This window comes from Struthio camelus, chromosome 5, assembly GCF_040807025.1.
Source record: "Struthio camelus isolate bStrCam1 chromosome 5, bStrCam1.hap1, whole genome shotgun sequence".
In the NCBI taxonomy this organism is placed as follows: Eukaryota; Metazoa; Chordata; class Aves; order Struthioniformes; family Struthionidae; genus Struthio; species Struthio camelus.
This window is the reverse complement of record NC_090946.1, coordinates 22,054,600-22,069,895: the sequence shown is the minus strand read 5'-3', so window position 1 is coordinate 22,069,895 and position 15,296 is coordinate 22,054,600. Positions and strand designations below refer to the sequence as shown.

Sequence of the window (15,296 nt, the reverse complement as noted above, 5' to 3'; positions counted from 1 at the left end):
TTTTTAGCACCAACAATTTAAGCTTATATGTATGACATTAGCTTTCAAATAATCTTTAAAGGAATTTCAGTAATTTCCAGCTCTATCAGCAAGCAAAATTTAAAAAAAACAGGAATATTTTTAAAGTTGAGAAGCAGAATAGGCTTAGATGTTGTGACTTTTCAGACTAAAGTTCATTTTAACATGTATTTAGGTAACTTATACCTTGTTTCAAGACACTGGTTTGTTTGAAATTTTCAAAATTCCAACTCAAGAATTCATGAATTACTTCTGTGCCCTTGAAAATGGCTACCGAGATATTCCCTGTAAGTAATATCCAATTAAATGTGTTTTTTCTTTTATACTAGTATATGCTCTTTGGTGTATGTTTTAGTTTAATGTTTAACACAGATGTAGATGATGTCTGAGCTTAATATATTTTAGATTCATATATTTGGCAGAATTTTGAGCAGGTTTGAGTTACTACAACAAAAATTGATGGACTCAAAAACTTTTGTTACATTTGTATACATTTGTTAATGTATAAGTGCAATATAATCTTACAGAAAGCTGAATCAAATTACTGAACTAAATGGGAATTTTTGTTGATTTAAAAAGTTGTGGATTAAGTCTCTGATACAATAATAGGAAAATAAGAATTTTGGCAGTAACAATTCATCTTTCTGTTTAGGGCTGCCAAATTTATTAATAATAAAAAAAGGCAACTCATACATGTTGAGCCAGCACAGATTCCTATAGTTGCTAGATCACTTGCAATGTTAGCTGCTCACCATCACTGATTTAAAAGGTCTCTTAATTTATTCCTGACTCTCAGGTATGATGAAATATGCCTAGCAGATGTTCGATATTTATCAAACTTATTTCTTGAAAGCATTCAGTGATATAGCCTCTACTACCAATTTAAATTCATTTTTTCCAAAATATTTAACCCAAGTCTCCCTTACAGAATATTTGCCCTTTTACATATACATTTTTTTTATTTTGTGTTCTGTGATGGATAGACAGAACAGTTGTCTAAACTTTTAAAATGAATTTTCTTCTATTTTGATGTTTTATTATGTCTCTGCAAAGTCCCTCTTTCTAGACAAAATCATTTCTTTCAGTTTTTCTTCATAAGTACTTATGTTTTATACTTACCATTTTTCTAGGTCTTCTCTGGCTTTACCATATCCAAAAATGCCAGAATAAGTACTTTCAGGTTTTCACACATGACACAACTTTTAATAGCATGCTTAGTTTTATAGTCTGTCTGTGATCCATTGTATCTCCCTAATCCTTTCTACAGCATACCATTTCTTGGCTAATTATTGTCCATTTTGTATTCATTTGTTTGCTATTCCCAAGTGCAGCACTTCTCTACTGTCTTTACTGACTGTCCTCTAGTTGAATTTGGGTTAGTATTCCAAGTTAGTAGGATCTTTTGGATTTTACTTCTGTCTTTCAAAATATATTTGGCATGGATCTTATCAATTAAATTCTTTTTTCTAGCTATTTCACAGGTGAGTAAACCTTCTTCCACGCCCCACTTATCTGTGGAGGACCTCCACAAGTAAATACCTCTCACTTGTGAAGGTTCCCATTCAAAGCTTTTTCAGAAGAGACATGAAATTCCCATTCTGTGCAAGTCAAAACCAGCATCCTGGGTAGGGCCTTACAGACTCAGAACTCCTCGGGATAAACCTGTAGTAGTTGATGTAATATTTTCAACCCACTACCGTTTTCCTTTTTTGGAACCCAGTAACAAGACAATAAACAGAAAATGGACAATCCCCTCCCTCATGCATACATCATCTTCCTTCTGATTCTGCTATGGATAATTGTTTAATTTGTCCAATTATCAGAATTTTTTCAGTCACTAGCAACACACAAGATTTTGAAGGTTGGATCCTACACATACTGAAAACTCAACATATATGAATGGTTGGCCTACATTAAAAACAAACAAACAAACAAAGAAAAATGTTTGGGCAGACTTGTGTGGAATTCATTCATGAAAGCATTCTATCCCAATCCACCCATACTCAAATATACTGACAAAGAAAGCATACTACTGTAACCACTTCATTAACGAGTTTCTCAGCACAAGAGAAGACTTCATAAAAATAAAGACTTGTCCGATGTGTACTTGACAAATGATTAAACGTACTGTCTCTGGGATGCTTTGATCTTCCCAGCCTTATGTCTCATTCCAAAAAATTTTTAATATATTAAGTCCTAATGAGACTGGTTATTCTTGTGTGGCACAAACGTATGCATCTTTTCACACTAAATTTTTACTATTTCATATGGACTTTCAGTTTATGTATTCATATTCATGTCTCACAAAAGTTTATTTCGTTTCTAAGGAAAAATGTTGACAATATTATTCCATGAAATCCTATTAGAAATATAATTTTAGCTATTTCTACTTTAACTCTTTGGATTATACATGGACAAGTTCAATTATCTTGGAATTCTTACTCATTTGGGAATAACTTATTAATCATTTTACTGCATTTTCTATACTATTTATTGTCCTGGTATTTCTACAGAAATAGAGCACTCAAAAATAGATAATTACATGTTAAATAAATTAGAGTAACAGGCATGATTTTTAGATGAATAAAATTAACTTCACGTGAAGTACAGTGTAAACCACAAGCCCGCTCTGATGGGTTAGTTCTATTGTTTCTGCCTGTTTTCTGCTTCATTTTTCTGGTCATGTTTCTCCACACCATGAATGTAAGTCAAACATAGACCATTGTTTTGATGTTTTATGTATTTCTGCATTTTAAAAGATACATAAACAGTTAATATACATGTGTGTTAGATAATATTTATTTGTGGAAAGACGGTACAATGTTCTTACTAAGTTTTACAAAACAAGTAGAAAAAAGGAAAGAATAAGAATTATGTCATCTTGAATAAAACTTCATGAGAAGCAAAAGCCAAATCTAAAGTATTACGTTTGGGTCAAGTATGAAAAATATTACACTTACAAGGGTTTTTTTAGGAAATTAAAAAAAATGTTTTGTATGGTATTTATTAAAGAATTTAAACACAAAGTCTTGGGCAAAAGAGTGTAAAGAAAGCAGCTCACCTAATATTTTGATTATTTTCAGATCACAATCGTATACATGCCACAGATGTTCTTCATGCAGTATGGTATCTAACAACACGGCCTATTCCTGGATTTCAGCAAATTCATAATGAGCATATAAGGGAAAGTGATACGGGTATGTATCCACATAGGTTATCCTTTTTCTTACAAGAATATTCTAATGAAACCACAATAGGTAAAATTAATGGATTGAAAATTACTCAGGGAAGAAGCTCACCTTATTCTTATCACTCAAATATTCTTAATATTTTAAAATAAGGCAGTGAGAGATAAGACAGTATTAGTACATACCATTCATAAGTATCATGCAGTGGATTTTAGAATAATTATTGGATGAATAATTGTAGTTTCTGCTTTGTTAGCCAGGGGATATTGTTTCACTTAAATTTTCTTTGCTGAGTAAAACCTCTGTATACTGCTACAGTCAGCATATTTTCAGCATTTGAAATACATTAGAGTAATATTTCTTAATTTTATTAGGAAATTAAATAGCCCAAAGTAAAAATTCCAAAGCCAAAATATTTCACTTAATTGAAGTTTGGCTTAATGGTTTTAGTGTAAAAATGAGTATCTGAGAATCCTATATTAGAAATCGCATATAGACATTCAGGTATCGAAGGGACTACTCTACCAGTAACAACTGAAAAATATAATCCCTAAAAAAGAAAAAAAAAAAAAAAGAAAAGAAATAAAGAGTATTTAAAGTCAAAATTTGGATGATGTTAGTTACAATTAAGTTTGCTTTTGTGTTGTCTGTGACTTTATAGAATTAACTCTTTGTAGTTTTTACATATATCATATATATTCATATATGTGTGCATATATATGAATATTTTATATATAAAAACACTGCTAAATATAAACTTTAATGCTAAAATACATGTATATTTAAAGAAGAAACAGTGAGAGAAATTCAGCACTCTTGAAGAGCTCTGACCTTATTTCATCTATGCAGTAAGAAAGACAAGATGCAAAGCATGTGGCTTTTAGAGGGCTGTAATTTTTTGAAGTAATTTGGGAACTGTGGAGTATATCATAGCATAGATTTTATTTCTTTCTAATATTTTTTCCCTTAATTTCTTTCCACCTCTGCTACCACCTTTCTCTTTTTTTTTTCTTTTTTTCTCCAAATTTGTCCACATCCACTGATTGTAGCCTACGTTTTCTTCCGATGAGAGTTAAGATGGTTGGGGCTGGAGACTTATTGGAGGAAATAAAAATGATAAAAATTCCTTTTTTTTCTCCTTTCCTCTCTAAAAAGTAAAATTAAAGATATGAAATTATAGTGTTATTGCTTTGAAGCTTTTTCATTGTCAAAGTTGGTATGATTTTTAATCCTTATTTAGTCTAGTAAGGCAGAAGAGACCCTTTTTTTAAGCAGTGATGAAATACATACTCCCCCCCCCCCTTTTTTTTTTTTTTTAAGTGATGACTTTGCCCAGAGAAAAGAGGAGAATAGCACTGTGGCTCTCCTTATCATGCAAATATTTTAAACTAATGGGGTCAATTCCTTTTGCAGTATTGTCCACTGAGCTTTGTCTATAGGTCAGTAATTTCAAGAAATGGCAGAAAATAGAAATACTGAGAAAGATACTGATTCATCCTTTCTCGGTCTTGTTGAGGTTAGGATGAAACTGTAACATGTTCTTTTGGTGCTGTCATTTTAAGAAGGGAATGAAATTCCAAGTCTGCATGACAGCTGGAGGACTTTAGCAACATGACAGTAAGGGGAAGGCAAAGAAGAAGTGACAGAGACATTAAAGATAATGAGTAACCATTGGTATCTCTGTGGATTTTCTAAAATCTGTAGTTTGGACTCTGAGACATATCTTTTCACCAATCTCCCTCCTTCTCTGCATTCCCTCCCAAGTAACACATACCTACCAGTACATTTTAATAATAAGAAAGCAACTATAATAATCTAAGCTTTTAATCTTAATGACAGCTACTGCAATCAGATATCAAGAGAGACAGACTGGATGGCCAAGCAGTGTCACCTTGTTCCACTAGATTGCCTTCTGTGCTTACTGAAGCATTTTTCTGAACCAGACTTCTTCAGCACGAGTGAACTGTAGCCACAGAGGGAAGTTCCTGTGTTTTATGGCTTCTAAGGCACTGTATAGTTTCAAGTATCAAAGCAAATCTCTTCTTCCTTCTCCCCTCAGAGGAGGGCAGTAAGCGTGGATACAGCACTCTTACAGGGACATGCAATATATCATGTTAGCCTTGGAATTATTATATGGCAGAATCGTCTTAATCTCTGATCTCACTTACTGCTTTTTATCTTCTCATTCTACAGATATCAATTATGGATGATTCTTGTCCCCCAACAACTAATGCTCAGTAACCCTTTACAGAAGAGATAAGCTGTTCTGGCCCTTACTATGCAACTCTCTTACTATGCCTAGGACTGTTCTGCTGTGGGAGAGTCCTGATCATTGTAGATGGCAGAAAAGTTTGCCTCAGTTTATTATGATCAGCAGTCACTTCCGGAACTGCTGAAGTGGGTAATAATATCTTTGTATGTTTCTTGGGTGAGGAAATTGTATGTGATTATATATTGATTGACGTCTTCTACATGCCACCCCTGATTTTGGTATCATGGCCCATAAATGAAGCCGTTCTGGAAGCTACTAAATTTGTTGCTCAGGTCTCTCCTCTTATAGCAGGTGGAACTTTTAATCTGTGCTTTGATATGTAAGGCATGCCCAAAATGTGTTTTTGGGATGCAACATAAAGCCTCAGTGTCTTCATGGATGTCATCCTTGCTGCACAGCTTAGGCATGTCAAATGACATATAAGTCTCTTTAAGGCTCTTTGAGACCCTTCTGCTCAATCCTTGGTCTGTGGATAATCCTACATTGCTTTAGATGTTGGCAGGTAATTCTTTGGTTCTTTTACCTTTTTCATCTCTGCATGTTAAGAGGAATCCCTTCAATTCTGAAGTCTTTTTACGATGGCCAAAGCTGCACCCTTTCTGTCTGTATCAGTTACTTTAGATACCAGGCATACTGAAGAATGTTATTCAACTCCCTCTCCTCCAATTAGCAAGTATTCTTCAAGCGGTAGTCCTGAAGGAATGCCAAGCACCGTAATCTCCTCTCTGCTCCCTATTGCACTTCCTCTGTCTGTCTTTTGTGTCCTCTACTTTGCAGTCGGATACGCAGGATGGTGAAAACGGAAAATACTTGGATGTCAAAGTGGAGACCAGCTTGTTTCTCCACCATACACCTTCCTCTTCCCTGCCCTCCCTCCCTACCTTGGTTTTCTTTTCAAGGAATCTTGCACAAGAGTCTGCCCAAACAAGTTTTTATTGGGAGCTATTGGCCCACTGTATAGACATTTCCAATGTGATATAGGTGCAAAGGATTTTACAGTGGATTTTCTCATGCTAGAGAAGAAGAGAATGAAAGCTCATCCTGAAACTACTGATGAACATGCTGGTCCAGAGTTCAGCTTTATAGAGGTCACTCTAGCCAGTGTGATTTCAGCTGTTTAAGACAACCCTCCCCGTTTTTTTTTTAACCTGACAGTTATCAGGATACATAAAAAGATCATCATATCAAAAATGCTGTAATTTCACTAGCAACTAGGACCTCTAGCTGTACAATCCAGTTTGTATCAAAATACAATTTGATCTTTCTGCTTCACCAAGAACTTCCTGTAGGATACTAACAGTGGTGTCAACCCCTCCTAGGTAAGGAAGATATTATGGGAAAAAAATGGCAGTGAGTTGAGAAGGAGATTTATCAGCTAGCTCTTTGATCTTTCAGAAGAGTAGCTTTCAAAGGAGATAACCAGAATTCATATCTTATCCTTTGAGCTGTTAGAATTTATATTGGTGATCCTAGTTTTAATCTCACTGGAGTCCTCCCTACGCTGAGGTAGGTTTTAGGTCAACTGTCTTGTTTTTACATCTGGACAGTTGTACGATTTCAATAGTGAAGTCTTGTGTAGACCTTCTAGGTGATACAACGAGCGATTAATTTTTATCTTTTCAGGGATCAGTGTTAATGGTTGTCAAAATGCATAGTATTTAGAAATTATTGAAGAAATCTATTCAAATAGCAGTTTTGTTTTATTGCTTTGTTCTCTAGGCATGAAATTTTGCCAAAACAAATTTGATATTTTGTCCTAGAAGACAAAATGTGATTAGATATGTTGTCAGCAACTTGCTGAGTTGGGTCTAGAATCTGAAACCCTCAATAGTATTAGGTATATATTTAGCAGATGGATAGGACCCGTGTTATGGTGTAGTATTGCTTTATTTGCATCTCATGTTGCAATTTAAAAAGTATTTTTTTTCATATATTTTAAAAGGTTTTTGGGTTTCATTTCGTACGTAAGCTCTAGACTGTATATTTAGGCTTTTTTTGTCTTAGATTTGTTTGTTGGATGTTGCAGTTGTGTCTGTGCTTTGACCCCGTACCTCAGAAGCTCTTTTCAGAACATACAGGAGATGATGTACTCACTTTTATAAGTACTAATTAAAAGACTGTAAGCTCCTTCCATAAATAATTTTTATTCTATACTGACATATTTCTTATGTAGAAGTTTCTACCTTACTGTTGCCAAACTCCTCTTATATGAATAAATATTTGCTAGCATTTTTGTTGTTGAAAAAGTGTGTAGTATCCTTTGATCTGACAGTTGCAAGCTTGGTCTTGATAGCTGTCCTTGAGTTAGCTGGTTTAATAACGTTATGCCCTGAGAAATAAACTCCTTTTTGAGAAAGATTTGTTATTGTGATTTTTAACACTTTATCCTTGCAAACATACTGTTTATAGGAAACAGAGCTCATGCTAAATGAGATATGCATTTAAAAAGACAAAGTAAAAGAAACATTTGCAAAAATACTAAATTACCTCCTGAACATGTCTTGCAGTATGAAGCATTTCTAATAATTACTTTCCTCTACACACCGTGTTCCCTATGTATGACTTGAGTACACAAGTGTCAGAGTGTTATCACAGATAATATCACTGTGATTCACTGTATAGAAAAGCATAGCTTCTACCATGAGATTTAGCAAATTGCAACTCTCGACACTGAAACAACACTACCAGCCTAAAGCTGTTTATACTGTGTAAATGCAGAGAACCCTAATGTTTTGACACTGTTTTCATAAGCATCTAATTACCATCTTTTTCTTCTAAAATTATTTGGCAAGAAGAGTTGAACTCTGGCTGTGGTGAATTAAAAACTTTTTTTTCCGATTATGTTCCCAGTTCTTCTGAATCTCCTTTATTTGCTCTGTGAAGGATAGCTATGTCAGCGTTGTAATGTGAGATCTTGACACGTAAAAAGGTTACTGAGGTATACTATATCTGTATGTAGTAATAGGTAAAGAACTGGCTTTAGAAAAGGATTATGTGGCTTTCCACTTCAGTGACACTTTTTAAAGGCTCCAGGATGGTCTGTAGGAATTTGTCTGCCCTCCTCTTGTTACATCATGAAACAGCCAGAGCTTGTTATGTTTTTGCAATGCATCTACCCTTTTGAAAAACCTGTGTGGTCATGATGACTTTATTACTTGCTAGCATTATCAACTTTTCTAAATTACTGATTTAAGTATAAGCAATAGTATGACTTTTTTTAAGTATAATAAGTTGGTCTTTGAAAATGATTTGCTCCACAACTGCAAGGATAACTATATTAAGATTATGTTAGCAATAGTATCTGGCTGAGTGATTTTAAATATGTTTAAAATATAAATGAAAATATGTTCTATATATTTTCATTTATATACTTTCAATTTTCTTAGATGAAGCTAGTGGTATTTCTCCTGTTCGAGTCAGCTATATTTCTTCAAAAAGCTGCTCTATTGCTGATGACAGCTACGGGTGCCTGACATCAAGCATTCCTGCCTTGGAATTGATGGCTTTATATGTAGCAGCTGCCATGCACGATTATGATCACCCTGGTCGTACAAACGCTTTTCTAGTGGCTACAAATGCACCTCAGGTAAGAAATTCTTTTACCCAGAAAATTATCCGAAATCAGAAAAGCAATGAAAATTCTTTTCTTCTGTATCCCTACTGTTGCTTGCTTAGGGAACGTTTGCCTAATTTAAGACACAGGGAAAGTGATTTGTATTTACTTGTGTAACACTTTTTGTCCTGATAAATTCTGAAGTGTTTTGTGTGTATTGGTTGTGTATATGTGTAGACATAATGTTCAGGTTACAAAATTGAAAACAATAACATAAATCAATGAAGGTAAACGATGATTTCATGGAGAGCTGGCTCTAGGTCTGTCTAAGTGGCTAATGCGTGGATGTTTTAAAAGAAATTCCTTTTAAGAAAAACAAATCTTCACTTACTGCTTTTTGTTTTCTTTTTTCTTTTTTTCTTTCTTTTTTTTTTTTTTAAACCTATTTCTTTCTCTCATGTGCCATTTTTGGTTCATTTTAGTCCTTAAAACTAGAAGGCAAAACATCATTTCTGGTACAGCTTCATTTAAAAAAAAAAAAAAAAAAAAAAGTAAAATAAAATAACGTCATATTACTGACTAGCCCTTATGCTTCAGAATATTTAATTACAATTTCTCCTTTTGTAGGCTGTTCTCTACAATGACAGATCAGTCTTAGAAAATCATCATGCTGCTTCAGCCTGGAATCTTTTCTTATCACGACCAGAATACAACTTTTTATCAAATCTCGATCATGTAGAATTCAAGCGATTCCGTTTTTTAGTGATTGAAGCAATCCTTGCCACAGATCTTAAGAAGCATTTTGATTTCCTTGCTGAATTTAATGCTAAGGTTTGCTACATTTTGGTGTCTGCCCTGAGCTAGTCATGATATACTGATGTTAGTGTTGCTACTCAATGGTTGTTGCTATTAATAACTTGCACCTAAAGTTTTAGATTATTTAAATTTACCTTAACTGATTCCCGCAAAACCCACAAGTATTTTCTTTGTACAAGGTAATTAAACTATTTAATGTATTCTGAAGTACTAGCATAGACTTCGACCCTAATCCTTAATGCCTCTTATTTTAACATACTACATTTCTCAAAAAAGGTCTTAAAATATGATCACAAATATTTTTGATCAGTTGAATTCAGTTGCTGATGCATAAACATTCATATGGGTCTGCAGATAGGATACAGGACATACAGGAAGGAGACCTTCTGGAGCAGCAGCTGATCCAGACCAATGGCACTACATTGCAACTGAATTTTGGCCCAAGTATTTCAAAAATGTACAAATGCAGGATATTCTGATCCTTTAAAACTTGACAATAAATACAAAAATCGTAGTAACTGAGAAGCAGTGTTTAAAGATTCAAGTGAGGCATGCCATTTTGTTCATAAGCTAATGCAGTTAATTATGCACAGGAAACTGGAGCACATTCTCCTGTTGGGAGGAGAAAGTTCGCTCATTTCCTTTTCCATAAACGTTTGAAGGTTCCTTAAACCTTCAAAAATTCCAGTGAGATTGTCTGACCTTGATAGTATCTTACACGTCCATATTCTGAAAGATAGAAAATGTTTTTTTAAATTATATCAATCAGAAAACGATATGAAAAAATTAATGCAAGTGTCTGTTGTGCAGAGCCTGGAAAAAGTAACACTGACGAATAGCTTTAATTTAATTTTTAAAAATGTATGTGCTCAAACCAGGCCAATGATATCAACAGTCATGGAATAGAATGGAGCAATGAAAATGATCGCCTGCTGGTCTGTCAAATATGCATCAAACTGGCAGATATTAATGGCCCAGCAAAAGTTAGAGAGCTGCATCTGAAATGGACAGAAGGCATTGTCAATGAATTTTATGAGCAGGTAGGTATGGAAAGTGTAATTTACTCTTATTTTTCTTAATGATAGGCAGATGATCAAATATTTGCATCACCAAAAGTATAACTAAATATTTCTATGTTATTCCTTTTGTTATATGTTCAGGTAAAGTATTTCTGTCTTCTTTTGCTGAATACTGCCAAGTAATTTTTTATAGGTAGCACGCTATCATAGTCTTTTACGCCCTATTGCCTGTGTTAGAAGTTTGGAAAAAATCTCCCTACTAATGTTGTTCATTTTTCAGTTATTAGTTTATTTTCTTTTTTTTTCCCCCCCGCCTTAGGGCAAACATACTAGTAACCAGAAACAACTCATTCTACTTTGGGAAGATGTATTCACTAGAATGTTTCTAGGTCAAAGAATATATATGGAAACCACACGACTGGGAACATATACTTAACTCCTAGTGCAAAGGATATATCAAAATTTCAAAAAAAAAAAAAATCAAAAATACACATTAGTAACTTTGACATTTAAAATGTTAAAAAGATTTTACAGTGGAACTTTCTGTCACCATTAATGGGGAAAAAGTCTGAAAAACTGTTGTCCATTTGTCCATTTTTACATCTACAATTTCTGTAAGCATCCTAACATATATACCAGAATAATTTTACTGTCTGTGTTGGTCAACTTTCTGAGGAGTTAACTCTTTGAGGCAACAACTAGGGACTGAAAAATATTTTTCAAACGAGGAAAATAGAGGTAAGCTACAAAAATACTAAATAATAAAAAATAATCTGAAATGCAAGACCATAGTATTCTAAGTGGTTCCTTTAGGCAAAACTTGTTCATAAAACAGTATCAGGTCCCAAAGAAATGCTAGGGGAAGTGTTCCTAACTTAGAGTCGTGTATTAGCCACTATCTAACTTATTCTTCTCCAGTTTATAGAATGAAAATAATTATTTTATTCTGGATGTTACGATTCCTTTTCCTTCTACGCCATGCTTTTAGGGGAAGCTATTTATAAGCATGCCTTATTCTAGCTGTTTACTTTTCCCTTTTCTCTGTCCATCGACTTGACAGCTGAAGTCAAATCTTCTGCCTAAGCTGAAGCTATCCTGCAAAGGCAGAGGAATAGCAGCCCCAGTAGAACTAGATCTCCGTCTGTTCACATGGGTACCTCACAGCAACGCTGAAGAGAGAACTATAGGTTGTACAAATCTGAACACATAATGTCTTTTTATTATAAATTGTCCTAATTGCATCTTCATTCATTTAGTCTATACTATTATTGCCTCTGTTAGAAAGATATAATCTGTGGGATATTTACTTGGTCCTAAAATTAATTTTTAAAATTAAAATTTAAAGTTAATTTTGTGGGAGGTTCTGTATTTTATTTTTTTAATCTCTTTTTCAGGGTGATGAAGAAGCAAATCTTGGATTGCCTATAAGTCCATTCATGGATCGTTCTTCTCCACAACTTGCAAAACTGCAAGAATCTTTCATTACTCACATAGTTGGCCCCCTTTGTAATTCCTATAATGCAGCTGGGTTGCTTCCAGGCCAATGGGTTGATGAAGAGGAGGATGATGCAGAAAGTATGGAGGATGATGATGGAACACAGTTGGAGAGTGATGATGAAGAAATGGAAGATGATCTCATTTTAAGTAAGGGTCTAATTTTGAGTTAGTACATACAGGTTTCCTTTAATAGAGCCAGACATAGCAATGATGGTTGAAATTGTACAGTTTAAGTATTGTACATTTTGAGATTATGCTTCTTCATAACAAATTTTACACTTATAAGAAGATTCTGGTTAGTAACAAGAGACTTATAATTTGAAGTAGAAATTTGTCCTTCATCCTGTCAATGTTTAAGTATTGTGATCGAGTATCCTTTTTTATTGGCTGTTTTTTGCTTAAACCTACATCTCTTTCACAAAGTAGCATTGCCTTTTGTATGTGTAAAATATAATTACATTATTTTGCATCTCAAACTATCAAATATAATATTTACAATTTTACAGAAGCTGAAAGGAAAAAGGGCAGACGACGAATATTTTGCCAGCTAATGCACCACCTAAGTGAAAATCACAAAATATGGAAGAAATTAATTGAAGAAGAAGAAAAAAATAAAGCTGAAGGAGTTAAACTGCTGACTGAGATCTCATCCTTACCTCAGGCAGATGAAATTCAGGTTATTGAGGAAGCAGATGAGGAAGAAGAGCGACAGTTAGAAGAAAAGACATGCTGAGAAAACTTCAGAGTGGTATTCAGTATGATGTTAGAAAGCCTATACTCTTCTTTTCACTGTGCTGACTTTGGACTGACAGTTTGCATAAAGTTGAAAGGCCTTAATACTGTGAGAGGATTCTCCCTATTTTAGTGGAATCCCCCTCCTATGCACTTTCACCACATAGAATATGAAACTTTATTCAAAGGTTGAGTATTGTATACCATGATGCAAAGTTCTTTATGCCTTAGTTGGTATAAAATATCCTGATATAATGCTGCCTTGCTGAACATGGAACTCTTATTTTCCTTGAGGTACCTGCAGTTTTTAAAAACATTCAGTGACTTCAGTTACCAAAGTGGCAAGAACTCTTTGCTAACAAGGAAATGTTGGATGAATCCTAATAATGTTTTGAGTTGTGTATGTCATGTGGATTTTGAACATGAATAAGAAAAAGCCTGTGCCCATATGGAAACCGTGTTACCGTTGCAGTGTAAGCCTGTTGTGGGGTGTCTACTTAGCGCAGTAGTGTGCTTAATGTAGTCATCTCTGAGCAACTGTTCAAGGACTGTGACATAAATGCTGAATTATGATATTTGTGTTTTAAAAAAGAAAAAGTCCAGGTGCATCTATTCTGATGCTTTTTATTATTGTGCATAATCTGATGTTTTATTTTTGCAAAAAATATTCAGGTTTGCAGTGGGTGTTCATGATAATTCAAGGCTGTTATCATCTCTTGCCTTGGTGTTCTGTGGTAGAACATTAAAAATTTGTTCAGCTACTTAATTTAAGGGATTTTATTCTTTTAGTCCTAATGCTATATTTCCTGCCCTTACTCAGGTTCCTGTTTAAAAGCAAGTCAACCACATAATAGATCTTATCTTGCACCAATTTTAGGTGTTCATTTTTGAGGAAATAAGATCATATTTCATTTATTCTTTGTATGTAAAACTTCAGGAGAATTAAAGAGTTTTTTTTTTAAACAAAGAGACAAATTACTGTTTCAAAATGGCTAGTGTATTTTATTGTGTCCCACATCTTTTCTTCCATCACAGACACAGCTTATATTGCCTTCAAGTTGGATGTACGTGCTGGAATATACATATGGAAAGCAGAAGGTGACAATTCTGTGTAAGGCTTAATACTAGGATAAACATCACTGTAGTATATTAATTTTTAGATTGTTGAGTTTTTAAATAAGAAAATTAGACAATTCACAAAACTGTATTTTAGGAACACTACCATTGGAGGGCTAATTACAAAAATAAAAAATAAAAATGCATAAAGTAGGCTGCAAGTATGTAATCACCTTATGCAAGCCACAAATAAAGCTAGTTTTAAAAATGCACTTTTTAATAGTAAACATTTATATGCTGTTCAGTTGAACTAAATAAAAACAAATGCACATGTGCGCAAGTTGCTAAATGTATGTTAGCATATTTGTGTTTACATTTATGTCAGCTGACTTGAAAAGAGGTAGCATGCCTAAGATAACCCTGTGTATATTGTATTGCACTATTTTACACCATTGAATTTTAATTCTTCCCTTGATTGGCCAGTTTAAATAACTGAGAAGGAATTATTTTTTTTATTTTCCACTAATAAGCTCTTCATGGATCCATTTAGAAGACCACTGAGACATGGTTTGCTATTTTATATAATCAGTGCCAAATCCCCTTTTGCTGCCATTATTGCTATCAGTGCATTTTTTGTAAAACATAAGCAGTGTTCAAACCGGACACTTCTGTCACTAATAAAATATTGCGCTACTGAAACTGGCACTTATCAATCATTCACTTGTAGTTTACATTTATTTTTCATATATTTCTGTGATAGATCAGTTGAAGACAACAGAAATTATGCTCATTTGATTATGCTGTATTTTCAGCATTTCATGTTTAGCCTACATGTTTGTATGTAAAAGAGCACTTTTAATACTATTTAGTTTCATTCTTGCTTTGACTGAAAAAAGGATGCGAATGCTCTTGTCTAAACTTCCTGCGATAGTATTTTACGTGACAGTTTCCATTCTTTCCTGTTTAAAGCAATGGTTATTAAAAAGTATTATAAAAAGAGAATAAGAAGGTATAAATAATATTTTATCCTTTACTAAAGCATTGGCAGCATTTATATCTAGTGACAGCATTGCCAGCAACTTTCTTATCTCAGGTTTCCCTTATACTCTTTAGAAATAATGAAGAAACTTAAATTTAAAAACAAG

The 15,296-nt window shown here is 33.9% G+C and overlaps 1 protein-coding gene across 2 annotated transcripts in view; it reads left to right on the top strand.

The window, feature by feature from the left end:
• Positions 1-14,846, top strand: part of PDE3B (phosphodiesterase 3B) — a 95,770-nt gene extending 80,924 nt beyond the window's left edge. For both annotated transcript variants that reach the window (XM_009684736.2, XM_068944957.1), the window contains exons 10-16: positions 194-305; positions 3,102-3,215; positions 8,865-9,064; positions 9,659-9,862; positions 10,726-10,887; positions 12,261-12,510; positions 12,870-14,846. In XM_009684736.2, coding sequence (XP_009683031.2) covers positions 194-305; positions 3,102-3,215; positions 8,865-9,064; positions 9,659-9,862; positions 10,726-10,887; positions 12,261-12,510; positions 12,870-13,096 — 1,269 coding nt within the window. In that variant the 3' untranslated portion in view covers positions 13,097-14,846. The remainder of the gene's footprint in view (positions 1-193; positions 306-3,101; positions 3,216-8,864; positions 9,065-9,658; positions 9,863-10,725; positions 10,888-12,260; positions 12,511-12,869) is intronic.
• Positions 14,847-15,296: the final 450 nt, after the last annotated feature.